Here is a 16,855-nt window from a genome sequence, read left to right on the forward strand (position 1 = left end):
GCACTTGCACTGTTCCAACTAAGCCACTTCCAGAAACCTGATGCAGCTCATCCTAACACACTGTGGCAGAGCAAGGGCTTTCCTGGGATTGCAGTCACCTCGCAATGTGTGGTCTGTGTTTGTGAGCACTGCCAGGCACGTGTGATATGTGCCCTGTTGGTGTTCGATCACTAAAGCACTGACTGTGCACAGTCTGTCCAAACTTGCCAGCCAAACAACTGCAGCCTTTTGTATTCTCTAGAAGCAGTTGAGAGGTGTCCCTGAGCATGCAGAAGTCTCTTCTTGGACCCATGTATTCACATGGGAAGGTGCTTGATTTAGAGATAGTCACGCACCAAACTGAATTCAGTATGTGAGCTTGTATGTATGAAATTATATTTATCAGGGCTTTTGTGCCTTAATAACTGTATGGCATTTTCCAGACTGTGCCACCTCCTCTGGTTTCAGTAAACTGAGTGCAGCTGTATTTTCCTGCCTTGTTTGTTCTGTGGTAGGTAATACATAAATAGGTACAGATAATTCCCTTTCGATTGAGATAGATAAATTTTGGATTTCTCATGCAAAAAGGAGTTGCTCTTCATCTCATAACTTCTCTTTAGGCTTGGCCAGTTGTGTGGGCTGGGTGGATGTTGGTGGCTGTGGTAAAGGTGGTACATTTACTTCCAGGCAGGGCAAGCTTTAAAATTACCTGTTATGATCTTGCATGAATATAGTTGGAAGAAACCTTTCTAGTGTCATCTTAGCTCTTTGGCCAAAATGTGAACTCTCCTATTCTTTTTGGCTTTGAAATGCTGATTCTAGCCTTCTTGTGGGTTCTTAAATACCTTCTCAAATGACCCATTTTAATAACCCAAAAGCTATTATATAACGAGCAGCCATAATTTAGTCCAAAGCTCTAGGGGATCCTTGCAGTTCAGCAATGAATAGTTAATGCAGTATAATGTTTAGCAGGTTATTAGTTTTCACTGTACAAATGCTGATCAGGGAATGCTTTTATAAGGTGTTTCAAAGAAAATGTAATTAACTGGTTGCGTGCTTCTGTTGCAGCTCAAATTGAAATTATTCCATGCAAGATCTGTGGAGACAAATCATCAGGAATCCATTATGGTGTCATTACATGTGAAGGCTGCAAGGTAAGCTTCTAAAATATTATGTCTGAAAAGAAGCATTTAACCTTTTGATAGTGATTATTTTCCTTCTTTTTTTTTTAAAGAGCAAGCATTGCTCCTAAGTTGAATATAAAATCATAGGAGATTCTGAAGTACTGGTTTTGTTTGGGCTTTAAATAGGATGTTTCTGTGACACACACACACACAATTACACTGCTGCAGATTTTAGGACAATCCTCAAAACCACACAGTTGTGCTAGGTGTGCTGTACATTGTCTCTCTGCATAAGCAGCTACTTCAAGCACACTACCAAGAACCTGTTCAGTGCATTCAGCCAAGGGAAGATGAGCCTGGCTTTCCTTAATCTCCCTGTCTGGTTTTGCTCTGTAAATTGCTGTGAAGCTCTGTTGAAATAGGTGAGAGCTCTCCCCTCTGTTTTCTTTTGCACTCTGCTGTGGTTGGAAATCTATTCTATTTGGCACTGGAGATGGTGTTTCACAGTAGCACATGCTCCTGGTGTTCAGCATGCTCAGGTCTTGCTGAGACCACTGCCTGTTCCTTGGAGTGCAATCACTGCTGTGTAAGGTTTATGCTTTGAAGTTTTTCCTGGAGTTGTACCTTTGGTAAATCTAGTGAACAAGGATTGCACCAGAAACATTTCTGTTTTGTTCAGTGCATCTGTCACAATCAGGAATTAAACTGGACAGAGCCAACACTAGGTGGGAGTGAAGCTGATCACTCCTTTTGATCCCTAGTGCAGAATTACAGCACTGGCTTGGGGTGACACAGTGAGCACAGCGTGCTCTGGCTTGTTGCTCTCTTCATGGATGTATGTTGCAATCCGATACTGATAGGTTTTCTCAATCTTTACTTGAGGTGTGAAGAATTGATGATTATGATTAGTTTTTACTCTCCTGATTTGCTTGATACTACAACCCATCTTCAAAAATTAGCTTTCTTGCATTCACATTCTAAAGTTCTCTTTTGTGTTTTTCCCTGGAAGATTTTTGTGTTTTCATTAACACGTCCTCTCAGTCTTATGGAAGTTTTGGTAGCAATGAAGGAAAGAAATTAAATGTAAGAATCTTGGAATGGTATGGGAACAGCACCCTCTGCCCTTTGTGACTGCTGTTGCTATGGAAAATGCAAGAAGTGCACTAAAAATGCATTGATAACAAAGTGGTGACTTTCCCCAGCTTTATGTTGTTAAGCAGCCTTTGTCAAATTTCAGCTGTGGGAAGTGCAGACATTTGTTGTGAGAATTGTGCTGTTTGACTGTGTTGTCAAGGATCAAGTTATATTCAGGGTCTGAGAGCTCTTTAATCTTTAAATGATCTGGGACCAGAGTACCTGGGGAGAGATCCATGACATCCAAACCTGAGTGCAGACACAGCAGGGTGAGGTGGTGCTGATGCTTGGCTGGGCCTCCCCACACAGGAGGGGACAAGGACAGGGAAGCTGCCAGCTGTGCTTTCCTTCCTTCATCTTTATGCACCTAGTGAGAAATGTGTGTGCAGTATGCTGTGTTTTAGAACAAATTATTTTCTTTCAAGTGCTGTGTAAATCAAGTTCTCTTGGAGCTCTGTGCAGTCCTCTCCTGAGAGTTCCACCAGAATGGTCAGCTGGTGAGAAGGGCAAAAGAGAAGGCAAGCAGGCAGGGATGCTCAGCACACTGAAACCCATTTGCACCTTTGAAAGCAGAGTGTGGGAAGTCAGACAGTGGTCCAGCGAATCACTTAGGCATTTTCTCCTCCTCTTGAAGGAGCACAGGCAAGTTCTGTAGCCATACAATTTCAGACAGAATTTTATCACCAGTTAGTATCAACTTAGTTAACCAAGTTATCTTCCTTTGAGAAGCTCACTCCTAAAGAAGCTCAGTCTTCTTTAATGCCAGAGCCCAGATGACCTGCAAGTAGTGACAGACTGGGGTAGTGCTAGTGGGCATAAGTCACAGGAAGAATTAACATGATCATGGCCTAGGAAGCTTTTAAAATGCCCTGCTGTGGCTGATGGATTCTGCATGTGCTACACTCCTCCACAGTAATGTCAACAAAGTCTCACCCAACAAAACTATTTTGGCTGGTAGAAAGGTTGGCATAGCTTGGCTTCTACCAAAGCAGCCAGGTGTGGATTGGTATGGGTTTCTTTTCCCAGCTTTTCTGTGGCTCTGACTGCTGCAGGTTTCAGCATGCTTATGTTGCTCTTCGTGTTATGCTAAAGCTTCCTTTGTAAAAAGTACTTGGCTACAAAGACCTTGTTCCCAGTGCTGTGCCTTGGCTCCTGCAGTCAGTGCCCTGCACAGTCCCAGAGAAATTCATTAAGGTTCTGCAGCGGTGCCACAAACCCACCCACGTGCATCAGGTGGCAGGACAGGGCTGTGGCTGTCAGAAGGGAACAGCTGTGCTGCTGCCCTCAAGCCAAGCCTGTCAGGAATGATCTACAGGCAGGAACAGCCACTGCCAAGGTGGGTGTTTTCAGCTTGGACTGGTTTCACTCCAGTTTGGTGTGAACTTTAATGTTACTTAATCCTAATGTTAACCTAAATGTTACTCTGTAAATACTGATAACCAGCAGAAATATAATTTATTCAAAACCTAATCTGTATCGTGGATGAAATCACAGACCAGGGGCTCTTGTCACATTGACTTTTGCTGATCCCATTGCTCTTCTGCAGCTTTGTAACCCTTGCATTTTACTGAATTGAAAGTCTTTTGACCAGGTTGAGCTGTTACATTGCATTTCATGTAATTAGACTTAAAGATTTGTAATGAAGCCCATTAGTGTTTCCTGGGAAGTTTTCATTTCCTGCCTTGCTATGATGTTGCTGGCTGTTTTTATGAAGTTAGTGGCAGTATTTTGCACAGGCATTGAGTACTCCCAACCCATCAGCCTATTTAGCTCAATTTGAATCTGCCTTTAAAAAAATAAAATACAACACCCCTTCATCATCTCCCCCTTAACTGAAAATTTGAGGTTTTAGCCAGGCTGTATTTTACATTTTATCTTGGAGGGCTTCTGTGGCTTATTATAAATAAAATAAATTTTCAAAGAGGGGGTAGTTGTAGGAGCACTACTGACAAAACTGGTATCTGTCTGGAGCACTTTATTCAACCATTAGCTGTGGGAATCCATTAACAATCTTTTATGCTGTAGGAAGGACCATGCTGAGAAAGGAGAGTGGTTTGTACACATCCATGTTCTTTTCTTCTAGCTGCAAGTTGAATTCAGTTCCACATTGTCATACAATGAACTATATAATTTAATTTGCAAATGCAGTTATTTGGTTTTACTGTCCATAGTTCATACACAGCTGACCCACCAATGCAGTAGTGATCCCTTTCTTTATCTGACTGCATGCAGCTGGTCTTACAGAACCAGCCATGCAGGGCATTTCTGGGCATTTCAGATGCTGTCAAGGGTTTATCAGTACTGGCTTTTGTCTCTTGCGTCTTTTAAGATCTTGTTCATTGCCTCTGCAAAGAATGTCCAGGTTCTTTCCTTCAGGAAACAATACCTGCTGTGCTGTCTCTGCCCATCTTGCTTTCTTTCATTGACAAACACAAGCTCACTCGTGTCTTTATTACTGATGTAAAGCTGAATGGTTTTGCTGCTTTCAGTGACACTATGACTTTGTTACCAGATACTTTATTAAAACAGTTTATTAAACAATATTGTCAGAGCAATACAACTGAAATATGTGCTAGTGGTCATAAAAAGGGTTAAAAATCCAATTTGAATGTTTGCCTGTCTTGTATTACAGTGTATTTTTCTGATGTTTCTTTGAAGAAAATTTGTGTTGGTTTGCTTTAGAAAACAGTAAAAGAGTGACTCCCCCTCAACTATTTGTTAATTGCTCAGAATATTGCAAAACTTAATGATACGTGGAAGTCTTTAAGTATTAGCCATAAATCATGGGATTATGAATAAGCCTTTGTTGTCACAGGCTTGCATACAGTCGTTCCAAAACGTCTGCCATTAGGATGCAGCAAGGCAGCTGTCAGCTGTTTTCTTGTAATTAAACAGCCAATGAGCAGCTAATTAAGACATATGTGTATACAGAAGTGGAAGTGGGTATGTTAATGAACTGTAGGAATCAATTCATTAAATGAAAATTTGTCAGAAGACCAAACATGAGCTCAGCTTTTCAGCCCATGCGTGATGGAGAGGGAGCTGTGAGGTGCCATTTGGGACACGAGGGAAGCACAGCTGGCTCAGGAGCCAGCTCAGACACTAACATCTCCAATGCTGAGCTGCTGAGCAGAGGAGTCACTGAAACTATTAATAGACTTTGCAAAAACTGCTATTTACATTTCAAAGTCCTTTTTTAACAAGTTGTTATTCCAACTGACTTGCAGATGAAAAGTTCTTGCGTTCTTTTTCCCCAAACCTGATTTTGTGGCAGCAAAGGAAGACCTATATACTCTGTTGTGTATAAATAGGAGTCTGAAACACAGGGACCAAGCTGTGACTTGTAACGTGCTCTGCTCTTCTTCTGGCACCAAGTGGATCCATCTGCAGGAAAAGGCAATGTGCAGAGCTCAGTGGCTGGGACTGGATCTTTGTGCTGGCATCGGGAGGGGCTGAGACTTGGCCCAAGCATGCCATGGGCCAGAGTGCTCTGACACCAGGGCTCCTTGGTGCAGCAGGGGCTCTGCCCTGGCCCACGGGGTCACGTGAAATAATGGCTGTAAACATACATGCAATAAAAAGCATGTGGCCTGGGCTGGCTTGCATAAGGCTTGAGTACACCTCCTCCTTCCTGGTGGAAAAATTACAGCCAGCTCTGTGTCTCTGGCAGAATAGAACAACAGAATAGAGCATTTCTCCTTGTAATAAAGGAGGGGGGAAAACCTAGAAAGAAACTGTAGGTTTCATTCAAAAGGCTCCTGTAATAGGGGCTTTCCAACTTGTCTTACAGTGATGTGAAAGCCAAGGACCACCAAAGGCTTACAAAACTCACAAATAAAAGACAGCACCGTAGAACAAAAAAATCCTCATTTGACCTTCGTTGCCAATTCACTTGCAAATCCAAGATACCTGTGTTTCTGAGCTCTGAACGAGTCTAGATCAGTTCTTGAAGTTTGTGGCAAGGTTTCTTCTTTCTTTAGCTACTGCTTATATTTTCTTGGGTTTGTCTTTAAAAGCACTATACTGTATCTCTGATTTGTAAAGTGCAAGTGCTTTTAAAGGCATGGGTTCAGGCATTTCTGCTCTACTGGAAATTTAGCTTCAAGCTGTAACTTAGCTGATGTATTGTACACTAAAATGTATTGAGCAGCTGTATCTCTAGGGAAAATCTGGAAAAGGAAAAAGGCCAGTATTTTCTCCATTATAATACTAAAAATAATCCTCAGCTTGACAAGGCTATTCTTAAAATATGCCACAGTGGCAATTTAGAATCTGTGTGTGTGTATATATATATATAAAATATAATCTCAGCTGAAGGAAAACATATGGATCCTTGAGGTTATTGGGACCTGTTTAGGCTGACTTCCAGAATCTCAGAGGTGGCAGAGTTTCATGCAGCTCCTGTGTGAGCATGTCATTCAGTGTAACTAGGAAAGTGTTTGGAGAACTGAAATTTTTAGGGATTGATGCAGAACCTTGACCAGTCTCTGGTCAGAGTAATCCCTAATCCTGTTTTTCTGGTGAATCGCATTGCACTTGGAGTTTAGTGGTAAACAACTTGTACTTGCACTGGAGTGACAGGCTCCCTGACCATGCTCCCAGAACTGGAAACAAATCTATCTACTTATCCCAGAGTTAGTTTCTTTAGAGGGATCAGTTGTGATGTTGGAATGGTAGACATTTCCATGGTATTTCAGGTTTTCTTTAGAGTGAAATGCATTCAATTGGAGCTCAATATGTGCAATACTTTCTGTCTCAGTGACAATTATCTCACTATTGACAAACATGAAAAAAACTGGTTGAAAGTTCAGTCATATAGAAACAAAGACCAGGAAAAAAGAGTAAGAAATTATGTACAGGAAAACAGGATTACAGATAGCATCTTCAGTTTCTTTTTTTAAATTTAATCCATGTTTCTGCAGTGAAGCTTTAATAAAAGGGGTGTAATGAACAAAGACTGGTGCCCTCCTGCTAAGATTGAGCAGGGTCTTTGTCTCGGTGTTTTGCCATGTTTCTGTCTGCAGCAGTTTGATAGGAAGTACTTGACTGCCTGAGACTTGTCATGCAGAAGTCCTTCCTTTGTTTGCTTCACCGGGTATCTGTGTATGTGCTGAGGAACTCCAGCATGAAACCTTTGAGTAAATAACAAATTGGGAAAAGTCCAGCTTTAATTAAAAGGTGCCCAGCCTTTCCAAGGAACTAGTTTCTTTGCAGCACTGTTAATTAATCCATTATGTGGCAACGTAAAACTAAAATAGTGTGCTCACTGCTCTCAAATGCCTCTTCAGAATGACTACATCTTTGCAGAATCCTTGTGAAGTAGGTATTACACACACAGCAGCTTATGTTTGGGTAGTCTGTGGCAAAAGGATGAAATGCACTTCAAAGCAAACAGCTGCAGAGTGGTTAATGACATGCACCCTTCTGACGGAGACAATAAAGTTGTAGCTGTGCGTAACCTTCCAGCTCCAAATTTCTTTGGAGATGGGGTTACTCAGGAAAGAGATCACACATAAAACATGTTTTAGCTTTCCCCCTCCTTGAGAATCTAAATCCTGCACAGAGTTGAACAAAACCTGGGCTGTCAGCATCAAATTTAACTCAATAGCAGCAGTGGGTGAGAGCAGCATCAGAGCAGTGACCATCCCTCTGTCCTGGGCACTAGTGAGGCACCTCAAGTGCTGTGTCTGGTTTTGTGCCCCTCATGACAAGGCATTGAGGGGCTGGAGTTTGTCTAGAGAAGGGCAGCAGAGCAGGGGAAGAGTCTGGAGCACAAGTCTGTTACTGGTTTTAAGTCTGATATGGAACTGCTGAAGGCACTCAAGTGGAGAAGAGGAGGCTCAGGTGTGACCTCCTTGCTTTCTTCAACTCCCTGAGAGGAAGATGGAGCCAGGTGGGGGTAGGGCCCTTCTCCTATGGAGCCAGCAACACAACAACAGAGAGTGGCCTCATGCTGTGGCAGGGCGAGTTTCAATTGGCTGTTAGAAAAAAAATTCTTCACTGAAAGGGTGAGGAGGCATTGGAATAGGCTGTCCATGGACATGGTGGAGTAATGATCCCCAGAAGCGTTCAAAAGGGCACGTGGATGTGACACTCGGGGTTTGGCAGTGAACACAGTGGTGCTGGGATAATGTTTGGACTTGATGATCTTAGAGGTCTTTTCCAATCTAAATGATTCTGTGAGTCTATTAAAAACGTGTTAAGAAATTGTTCTTTGTAGGAGAAACTGTTCAGCATTGTGCTGTGTGTTTTTAAACACATACACACCCTGATGAGCTGAACATCAGAGCCTGCCACTATCACTCCAGAGAGCAGAACAGCGTGGTAGCTGTTGGATCCTCCCTATTTCAGAGAACTATTTCAACCCAGGGAAGATAGAAAATCAAAGTCTATAATTAGTTTTATCTCATTTGGGAAGAGCTGGAGTACCATATGTAATATGGGATATGTAAAATCAGTGAATAAAGAGTGTAATTTCTTTGTGTTACAACACTTTTTAAGTGAACTATTTCTTGCTAGTTACTGAGTTTTGTTTATTTCTAGGAGAGAAAAAAAACCAACAAAACCTTTAGTTTTAACTTTAGTTGACTACAGAGCACTTGAACTTCTTTTCTGTTAAGTATGCTACCTTTCAGAGTCTTTATTTGCTCCATCAGTTAACAGCTTCTTGACTTGTATTTTGCTATTGCATCCCAGGGTTTTTTCAGAAGGAGTCAGCAGAGCAATGCCACGTACTCGTGTCCTCGGCAGAAGAACTGTCTGATCGACCGGACCAGTCGGAACCGCTGCCAACACTGTCGCTTACAGAAATGCCTTGCTGTGGGGATGTCTCGGGATGGTAAGCACTGCCAGCTCGGGACCTGGCTGCAAAAAACTTACATAAGGTGTAGTATGATGTATGGTCAGCCAAAAAACATAGCATTTGTATGCTAATTGTGCGTTGGGCTGATAGTTGAGATCATCAAGTGAGTTTCAGATGTTGCTTTATATTTTTCTATGTAACGTGCTGTATGTTTTTAGATGCTACTATGTACTCAAATAAATGTAAATCAGGACATGTACAAAGTTCTTGAATTTAAATTTTTTTTCTACTTACCTGTTATAGTTCCCAGTTAAGAGCTTCACCATTTCTTGAAGATGCAGTTTTTTAGTCTCATGTTAATACTTCCTCTGTATATTCATTCCAACTTGAGTGACCTCCTGTAGTTGCAAGTAGCACTGCCTGGTGCGTGGGTACAGATCAGAACTGCTTCACAGTATTGACAGAAGTTAAATATGTGTATAATGAACAATGGAAGAAATGCAAAGAAAAAAATGCAGTGTTCTTTCAAAGGTAGAATTCTGAAGAAAAGATGTTCAAGTGCTGTTAATATTAAGCTCAGAATTGCAGCTTGAGTAGTGATGAAAGCCTGCCTCTGCCAAACAGCTGCTTATGTAATTCAGTCAAAACTGGCTTTGCAGCTGAGACTTGCACGCCTCCCCCACAGATGGAACCGGCCTGCCACCGCTTACCCATTTGAAGATGTGACTCAGTCTTTTTCCCCTGCCACAGCGACAGCAGCACTGCACATTCTACAAATACACATTACTCTAGGTGCATGAGGCCCGATCAAGGAGATTATTTTGAGATTACATTCTTGAATTACATTGTCTTGATTTTTTTTTTTTAATTGGCCATGAGGCTAAAAACCTGAAACAGTTGATGATGTAATGATTAGTTCCTCCAACATACTTGCTTTCCTGTAGAAAAGCAGAAGGCATTAGTCGCCTTTCTAAAGGATGAAGCTTTTACAGCTGATACAGCTCCTTGAAATCTCATGCTGCATCCTTGGGAATTCCCTGGATGCTGCAAACCAGTTGCTGCTGGCTTACAGCTGACACTCCTCAAAGTCATAGTAGTGTTGTGGAGATACACACATGCACTTGTATGCACACACACAGAGGTTTGACAATTACTCATCTACTAAACATTTTTGCTTGTCACAGAGGCGCTGAAGGCAGGTTTGGTAGTTCTTCCCACATGCTGTAATCACAATCTCAGTAAAGCTTGCTGTTGATACACTGAGATAGACCCCACATGTTGGCAGCACGCTATAGGTTCACTCTGCAGTGGGAATGTACAGCTGGTTGGAACTGGACAGTTGTCTCAGCCCAGTGTGTTCTGGTTTAGCATCTACTTTCCTAGGTAGGCTTTGAATGCTGAAGAGATGCATCTGTCAACCTCAATGGACATACAAGAGAAAATCTTTCCAGTACAGAAGTGGAAAGATAATGAATTAAGCTAAACCAGTGACTTCTAATGGTCCATTTCAGTGGCATGTCAAAATAGTCTTTTAAAGAGCAGGTGCTGCCACTGTGTACCTGCAACTGAGAAGTGGTTCTTAGGTCTGCCCATCCTGCAGATTTGGGGTTTGTGCTGTATCTTTCCATGAAGTGTTTAAAGACTCAAAATTAAAAGGCAGTGGTGGATGTGTAGAGATGTAATCTCTTGTGTGTCTGTATTTCAGCTGTAAAGTTTGGTCGAATGTCAAAAAAGCAGAGGGACAGCCTGTACGCCGAGGTGCAGAAACACCGAATGCAGCAGCAGCAGCGGGATCACCAGCAGCAGCCAGGAGAGGCAGAACCACTCACACCAACATACAATATCACCACCAATGGGTTAACAGAGCTACATGACGACCTCAGTAATTACATTGATGGGCATACCCCTGAAGGTAGCAAAGCAGACTCTGCAGTTAGCAGCTTCTACTTAGACATACAGCCTTCTCCAGATCAGTCGGGTCTTGATATTAATGGAATCAAACCAGAACCAATATGTGACTACACACCAGCATCGGGCTTCTTCCCTTACTGTTCTTTTACAAATGGGGAGACCTCTCCAACTGTGTCCATGGCAGAATTAGGTAATGAGAGAGAAAAGCTTCCATTGTAATTGTCTTAACAGTACCCTTTGGATTAAAGTGACACATGTAGCCAGATGATAGTGAGGATGCTGCTTCAGTAGAGCTATGGGCATTCTTGTGTGAAGAGCACAGTAAATACCCTGATCTCAGGGCACACGAGGGGCTCCTTACTGCTCTGGACTAAAGCTCCCAGGGAACTGTGGTTATCAGCTCTAGCAGCATTGCTTTTGCTTTCAGTCCTTGCGATAGAACCCTTGGAATACTGATTAAGAAGCTAATTTTTAGTGCTGAGAAAACAGATAGGGCATTTCTTTATTTGCAGAGTTTTTAACAATTTATCTCCTTTTTCATTACCTCAAGTCTGTTATCCTAACAAAAAGTGATGAGGCTGATTTTCTTCTGCTCTTTACCTGAGGAAAGCACTAGGCTAATCTGAGGGCAGTTCTTCTTACTTATTGAAGAGGATCTGGCTCCAGATACTGAAGGACATTTTTTAATGTAGCAAGTTTTAATAATTTCTCTAAGACCATTATAACAACCACATTAATTAGCATATTTTACTTTAAACTCTTCCCTTAATGATTACACTGAGGCTGAATTCCACAAGTGTAACTTATCAATAGTTGAGACTGGGGTTAGAGTGTCCTGTGTGAACTGGTTATAAACAAAGTGGAACAGGACATCAAAGAAGTGGTTTCGTGATTCCATTACTTATGTAAGCAGCCAGGCATTTAAAACTGATTCTTAAAACTTGCCTAAGCAATATTTTGTCTAATTATTTTATTATGAAAACCTAATCATAGTTTAAAAAAATTGGGGTATTCCACATGAAAATTTTGTGTGGTTTATGTACCACACAAAGAAAAGTGTGGAAGAAGAATTTGATTATGGAGAAGTTTTCCAGAAAGGAAGTCATGAGAAGCTTGCTTTTTAATGTCCTTATGTTGCAGAATGCTGTTGTCTACAATATACTTTGTCCTGACAGTCAAAATATTGTCTGGCATCAGTTCAAATAATTTCATATAGGTAAAAAGGAGAAAAAACTTTCAGGACAAAGACAATGCTACCAGCTTTGTCTCAGTGACACGATCGCTAATTTTCCTGTGAAAGGTATTAAAAAGATCTACACTAAACCCACAGGAAAAAAAAAAAAAAGAGGCTTTTCCTTTTGTAGGCCTGATGTTGAGTTTGGAACACTGGCCTAAACTTAAGTTTGTCTTGTTGCTTACCTTTATTTAAATAGTGCTTTGTTTTAAACCCTGCACAGCATGATATGGGTGCCCAGCATTAACATTACTGAACAATGTTTGAAGAATGTTTGCCAGACGAAGGTTTCAATTTAGAAAGGTGTGGCTGTTCAATGAAAATATTTAGGTGTGTGCTGAAAAACAATCCTGAAGTGAGGCGGAGGTTTGCAAATAACATGGGAATATTTCACCTCCTGGATCCTGCTGTCAGCTGCTGCTACCCAGAACAAGGGTTTTAACTACACACTTGTTGGAAAAAAATTGTTCTGAAATGCACCAAAGCTATGGTGACAAAGTATAAATTGTGCTGTGTTCTACCTCACTGATTGGTCAGGTAGCACCTATAATCTGATTTTATCTCATCTGTATGTTGAAGACTTTTCAGATAATATCTTAATTAAACTACTGACAGACTGATTGGTGCAGCAGTTCAGTTTGTGAAGACTTGAGTCAGATCATTACCAAAAAAAGCCAGTTTCACAGAAGCCCCACTATTGCAGTGCCTCAGAATATCCCCATGTACCTCCAAGTGACCACCATTCCTGTTTGGTTTGAGCCTTCATTTGTCAGTAGCCTGACAAGCAGAATTGTGTGAGACAAGTCCCCAGGCCTCTATTTGTCATGTGCTAAATTAGGAGAACAGGTACACCTGAAGGGTCAGGGTAGGAAAGAGGAAGTTAAATAAAAGTGGAACTTGGGTATCTAAATAATATTCAGGCTTTTTAAAGTGTTCCTAAATGCTAATGGAACCAGGTTTTAGTAATAAATCTATATCTGCCTTATGGATCTTTTAATCAAGTATAGCAGTAGAAAATAATTTCACAAGGAATTAAATCATGTGCAGTAAACTAGGTGACTGCTCTAAAGCTGGAGAAAAAAAAAACCCTAGTGTTAGTGATTTTCAGTGTATTATCTTAATCATCTGGATTCTCTAATAGATGCATTTTCCTGATTTTTTTTTTTAATGATATGAGAGTAGGGGAGGAACAAAGACCCTTTTCCCTCCCAGGCAGGCTAGGTGGTCACTGTGTTTCTGTCAGAAGGCGTTGGCACGGGCAGCTCTGCCTGGCCGCAGTGCTGTGCTGTCCCGAGTCCTGCACGGCCTTGTGCTCAGCTGGCTGTGTGCCCCGCTCGAGGGGTCCATCACCGCTTTTCCCCGCGGTGTGCCGTGGCCGCGCTCCCTGGTGCGCTCCCAGCCGCTCTGGTGACGGTCCCGTGTCCCCCCGTTGTCACTTCGGGCGCCGCGCGCCCTCTGCCGGCGGCTGCGAGCACAGCGCGCCCGCGCCGCTCCCAGGGCTCCATCAGAGCCGCTTTCCTCCAGCTCAGCCTCTGCCCTCCCCCGCTGCGACTCAAATACCAGAGTTTTTATCGTGTCTGAAGGTACGGCTTTGCATTTCTAACGCGTGTCGCTTTCTGCTCTTTGTTTTAGAACATCTTGCACAGAATATTTCCAAGTCACACATGGAAACTTGCCAGTACTTGAGAGAGGAGTTACAGCAGATAACATGGCAAACTTTTCTGCAGGAAGAAATTGAGAACTATCAGAACAAGGTATCAAAGCATGCCAGGCATGGTTTCTTTAAGCATGGTTATTTCCATAACACAGTGCAAAATTCACTTTTTCACTGCTTTCACCTTACTATCAGGAATGTATATTTCTGTGTGTTTAAAAAAAGAAATACATTAGAATCAAAAGCAGCAAGATGGTCAGGGTATTCTTTGCATCTGTGATTTTTACAGGTATAGGAAAAGGCAAAGACATTCTCCTAAAATCTGACTCTGATAAAGAAGGATAGGAAATAATCAGAATTTTTTCAATCCTAATGGGCATGTTATTTTTTTCTCTTAATTTGTAATGTCCTGGATCAACAACAACAAAAGCCAAAGCCACTGAGTTTATGATATTACATGCTGTGCATTGGTTTGAGTTTATAAACACAGAGCTCCATCAGATTTCCAACCTTCAGGGTTCACTGTAATCCGGATCCATGCTCCAGGTGTCCCTCAGTGTTTGGGTTTCACCTGTGGAGTAACAGCACAGTGCTGCCATGCCACCAGGGTATTGCAAGATCTAATCAGTGTTATTTCCAACATGCCTTCCATCCACAAGGCACTACCAATTGGCTGCTTTTGGAAAATGGCCTTGGGAAGCACTGCTGAAGCACACTGTTCTTTGAACATATATTTCATTTCTACAGAAATGCATTTAACCTTTAGGTGTATAATTTTTTCTGCTTTAGGTGATTTCATTCATTTCATTATTATCAACACTGGAAAAACTCAATACTTGAATGCCTTCTTTGTGCTGTTACCAAGATGATCTTCATAAATGAACATCTTTATAGGTATCCTTCTGAAGATGAGCTAGGTTGATAATTTGCATTCAGTACAAAATAGATAAGCTGATAGGAAAAATATGATCATGCCTTGCTGGTGTAAATTGGCATTTTATTTTCATGCTGTGAATAAAATTCCCCCTGAAATGACCAAAATCATTACACTTTGATGTTTCTGGCTTATGAAATAAAAGTACTCCAAGGTGGATCTCTTCTTATGTGACTGAAGGAGTCTTCCATTGTCACTCATCCACGTGAGGCTGCTTTTGACATCAATTCCCCTTATCTTATAAGCAGACTGTAGCCACAAGTATTGGAGAGAACTCACTCCATTTTGTTGTTTGGTTTTCTTTAGCTCAGTTTTACTTTCTGACAATGAGCTTTCCAAAGCTTGATTAGTAATTTCTGAATTTCTCTTCTCTCTCAAACAGCAAAGGGAGGTAATGTGGCAGTTATGCGCAGTCAAAATAACAGAAGCTATACAGTATGTAGTGGAATTTGCCAAACGCATTGATGGCTTTATGGAACTGTGTCAAAATGATCAAATTGTGCTTTTAAAAGCAGGTATGTGGGTCAGTTTTAAGATCTGCTTCTATTAGTTTTGCCTGAGGAAGGTGTTAGAGACTGGTTGCATACACATATTCATATGCAGTACAAAGATCATTTAAAATTAAGTAAGGGAAAACCTTGTTAATTGTCTGTCTTTGAAGTAACATCATCTTAGTTATTGTGGGGAGAAGGAGTTCAAGTCTATCTATTAAATTTTCATTATGGACAAAAGGAGCAATGAGTGTGTTAAGATGTAAAAATGGATTAACTTTTTTAATCTTTTTAATTTTTTTAATTGCTAATAGTGAATATTTCAAGAAAAAAAAATCCTGTGGAAGATATTGTAGAAATAATTCAGATTGCAAATACTGGACCAAGTTGTTAAGGCTTGGTGAACATAAGTATAAATGACCCTCTTCCACTTCAGAGACTTCATTAGTCTAAAAGATTACTACAGTTTATTAGCATTAACTAAGTTGCTTTAGCAAAAACTTCTAATGGGATTTATGGGAATTCTTTTAATTCTACCAGCAAAGCAAACTATGCTCTGTTATACCACAGCAACTTACTTTACTAAACTGAAAATGAATGCCGAGCATTATTATTAAATCCTCACTTGCTCTATGCAACTGAAGTCTCTCCTTTCATAGTCAAACATACATTGTTTCTGTTTTAGGGTCTTTAGAGGTTGTGTTCATCAGAATGTGCCGTGCCTTTGACTCCCAGAACAACACAGTCTACTTTGATGGCAAGTATGCTAGCCCAGAGGTTTTCAAGTCCTTAGGTAAGGAAATGTGAAGTGTTGTGTCTTTAAAAATAAAAAAAATAATTAAAAATAATTAAAAAACCAACCAAACAAAACCAACAAAAAATAATAAGGTGGAAAAGCAAGAGAAAACAGCTGCTTTGAAAAAATCAGTCTATAGTATTCAAATAAAAGAGTTTTGGAGCTCAAACTGCTGTTTTGTAAGCTGTTCTGCTGCCTCTGTTTAAGCCAAGCTGATTTCAGGAGGTAAAACAGCTTAACTCTGCAGTAAAGGACTGTTGGTGCTGAAGTTCAGTATTTTGATTAGGATAGAGCAGTTTGGACTCACTTGTTGAGAAGCCCAGATTTCATATCTAATAAAACATTTCATATATCCTGTTGGAAAAAGCAGCAGATTTTAAGCTTATTTGGGATATATTGACATTACTGCTTTGAAGATGTTAATGGTGTTTTAAAATCTGTGAAGTCCAGTTATTTGCTGGTAAAATGCTGTAAATAATGTTTTAAAATTAAACTATACAAAATTTAGAATTTTTTTTCCCATTAGTATTTTGCTAATTTTAAAAGGATGTAAGATTTGGGCTATAAGACACTTTAGAGGCAGTGAAAAATACATCAGTGGAGAATGCTGGACAATTACTGAAGTTTTCCCTGCCTTTCTAAAACACCTCAAGGTACAAGGTCCAAGTGCAAACAACTCTGGTTTCTAAGGAGATATAACTTGGATCTTTTATCAGCTGTATCAGAAGTTTAGGCTGGGGAGGCTGAGGAAAATCCTCGTCTCAGGTTGTGATATCTTCAGAGCAGGGCTCACTTT

The 16,855-nt window shown here is 40.9% G+C and overlaps 1 protein-coding gene across 4 annotated transcripts in view; it reads left to right on the forward strand.

The window, feature by feature from the left end:
- RORA (RAR related orphan receptor A) overlaps positions 1–16,855 on the forward strand; it is a 353,631-nt gene that overhangs the window by 323,298 nt on the left and 13,478 nt on the right. For 3 of the 4 annotated variants that reach the window (XM_033070470.1, XM_033070471.2, XM_033070472.1), the window contains 6 exons: positions 1,048–1,133; positions 8,934–9,075; positions 10,745–11,140; positions 13,817–13,938; positions 15,155–15,287; positions 15,949–16,056. In XM_033070470.1, coding sequence (XP_032926361.1) covers positions 1,048–1,133; positions 8,934–9,075; positions 10,745–11,140; positions 13,817–13,938; positions 15,155–15,287; positions 15,949–16,056 — 987 coding nt within the window. The remainder of the gene's footprint in view (positions 1–1,047; positions 1,134–8,933; positions 9,076–10,744; positions 11,141–13,816; positions 13,939–15,154; positions 15,288–15,948; positions 16,057–16,855) is intronic. The other variant, XM_033070473.1, reaches the window with a different exon arrangement.

The sequence above is a fragment of the Catharus ustulatus genome, chromosome 12, assembly GCF_009819885.2.
Source record: "Catharus ustulatus isolate bCatUst1 chromosome 12, bCatUst1.pri.v2, whole genome shotgun sequence".
Classification (NCBI taxonomy): domain Eukaryota; kingdom Metazoa; phylum Chordata; class Aves; order Passeriformes; family Turdidae; genus Catharus; species Catharus ustulatus.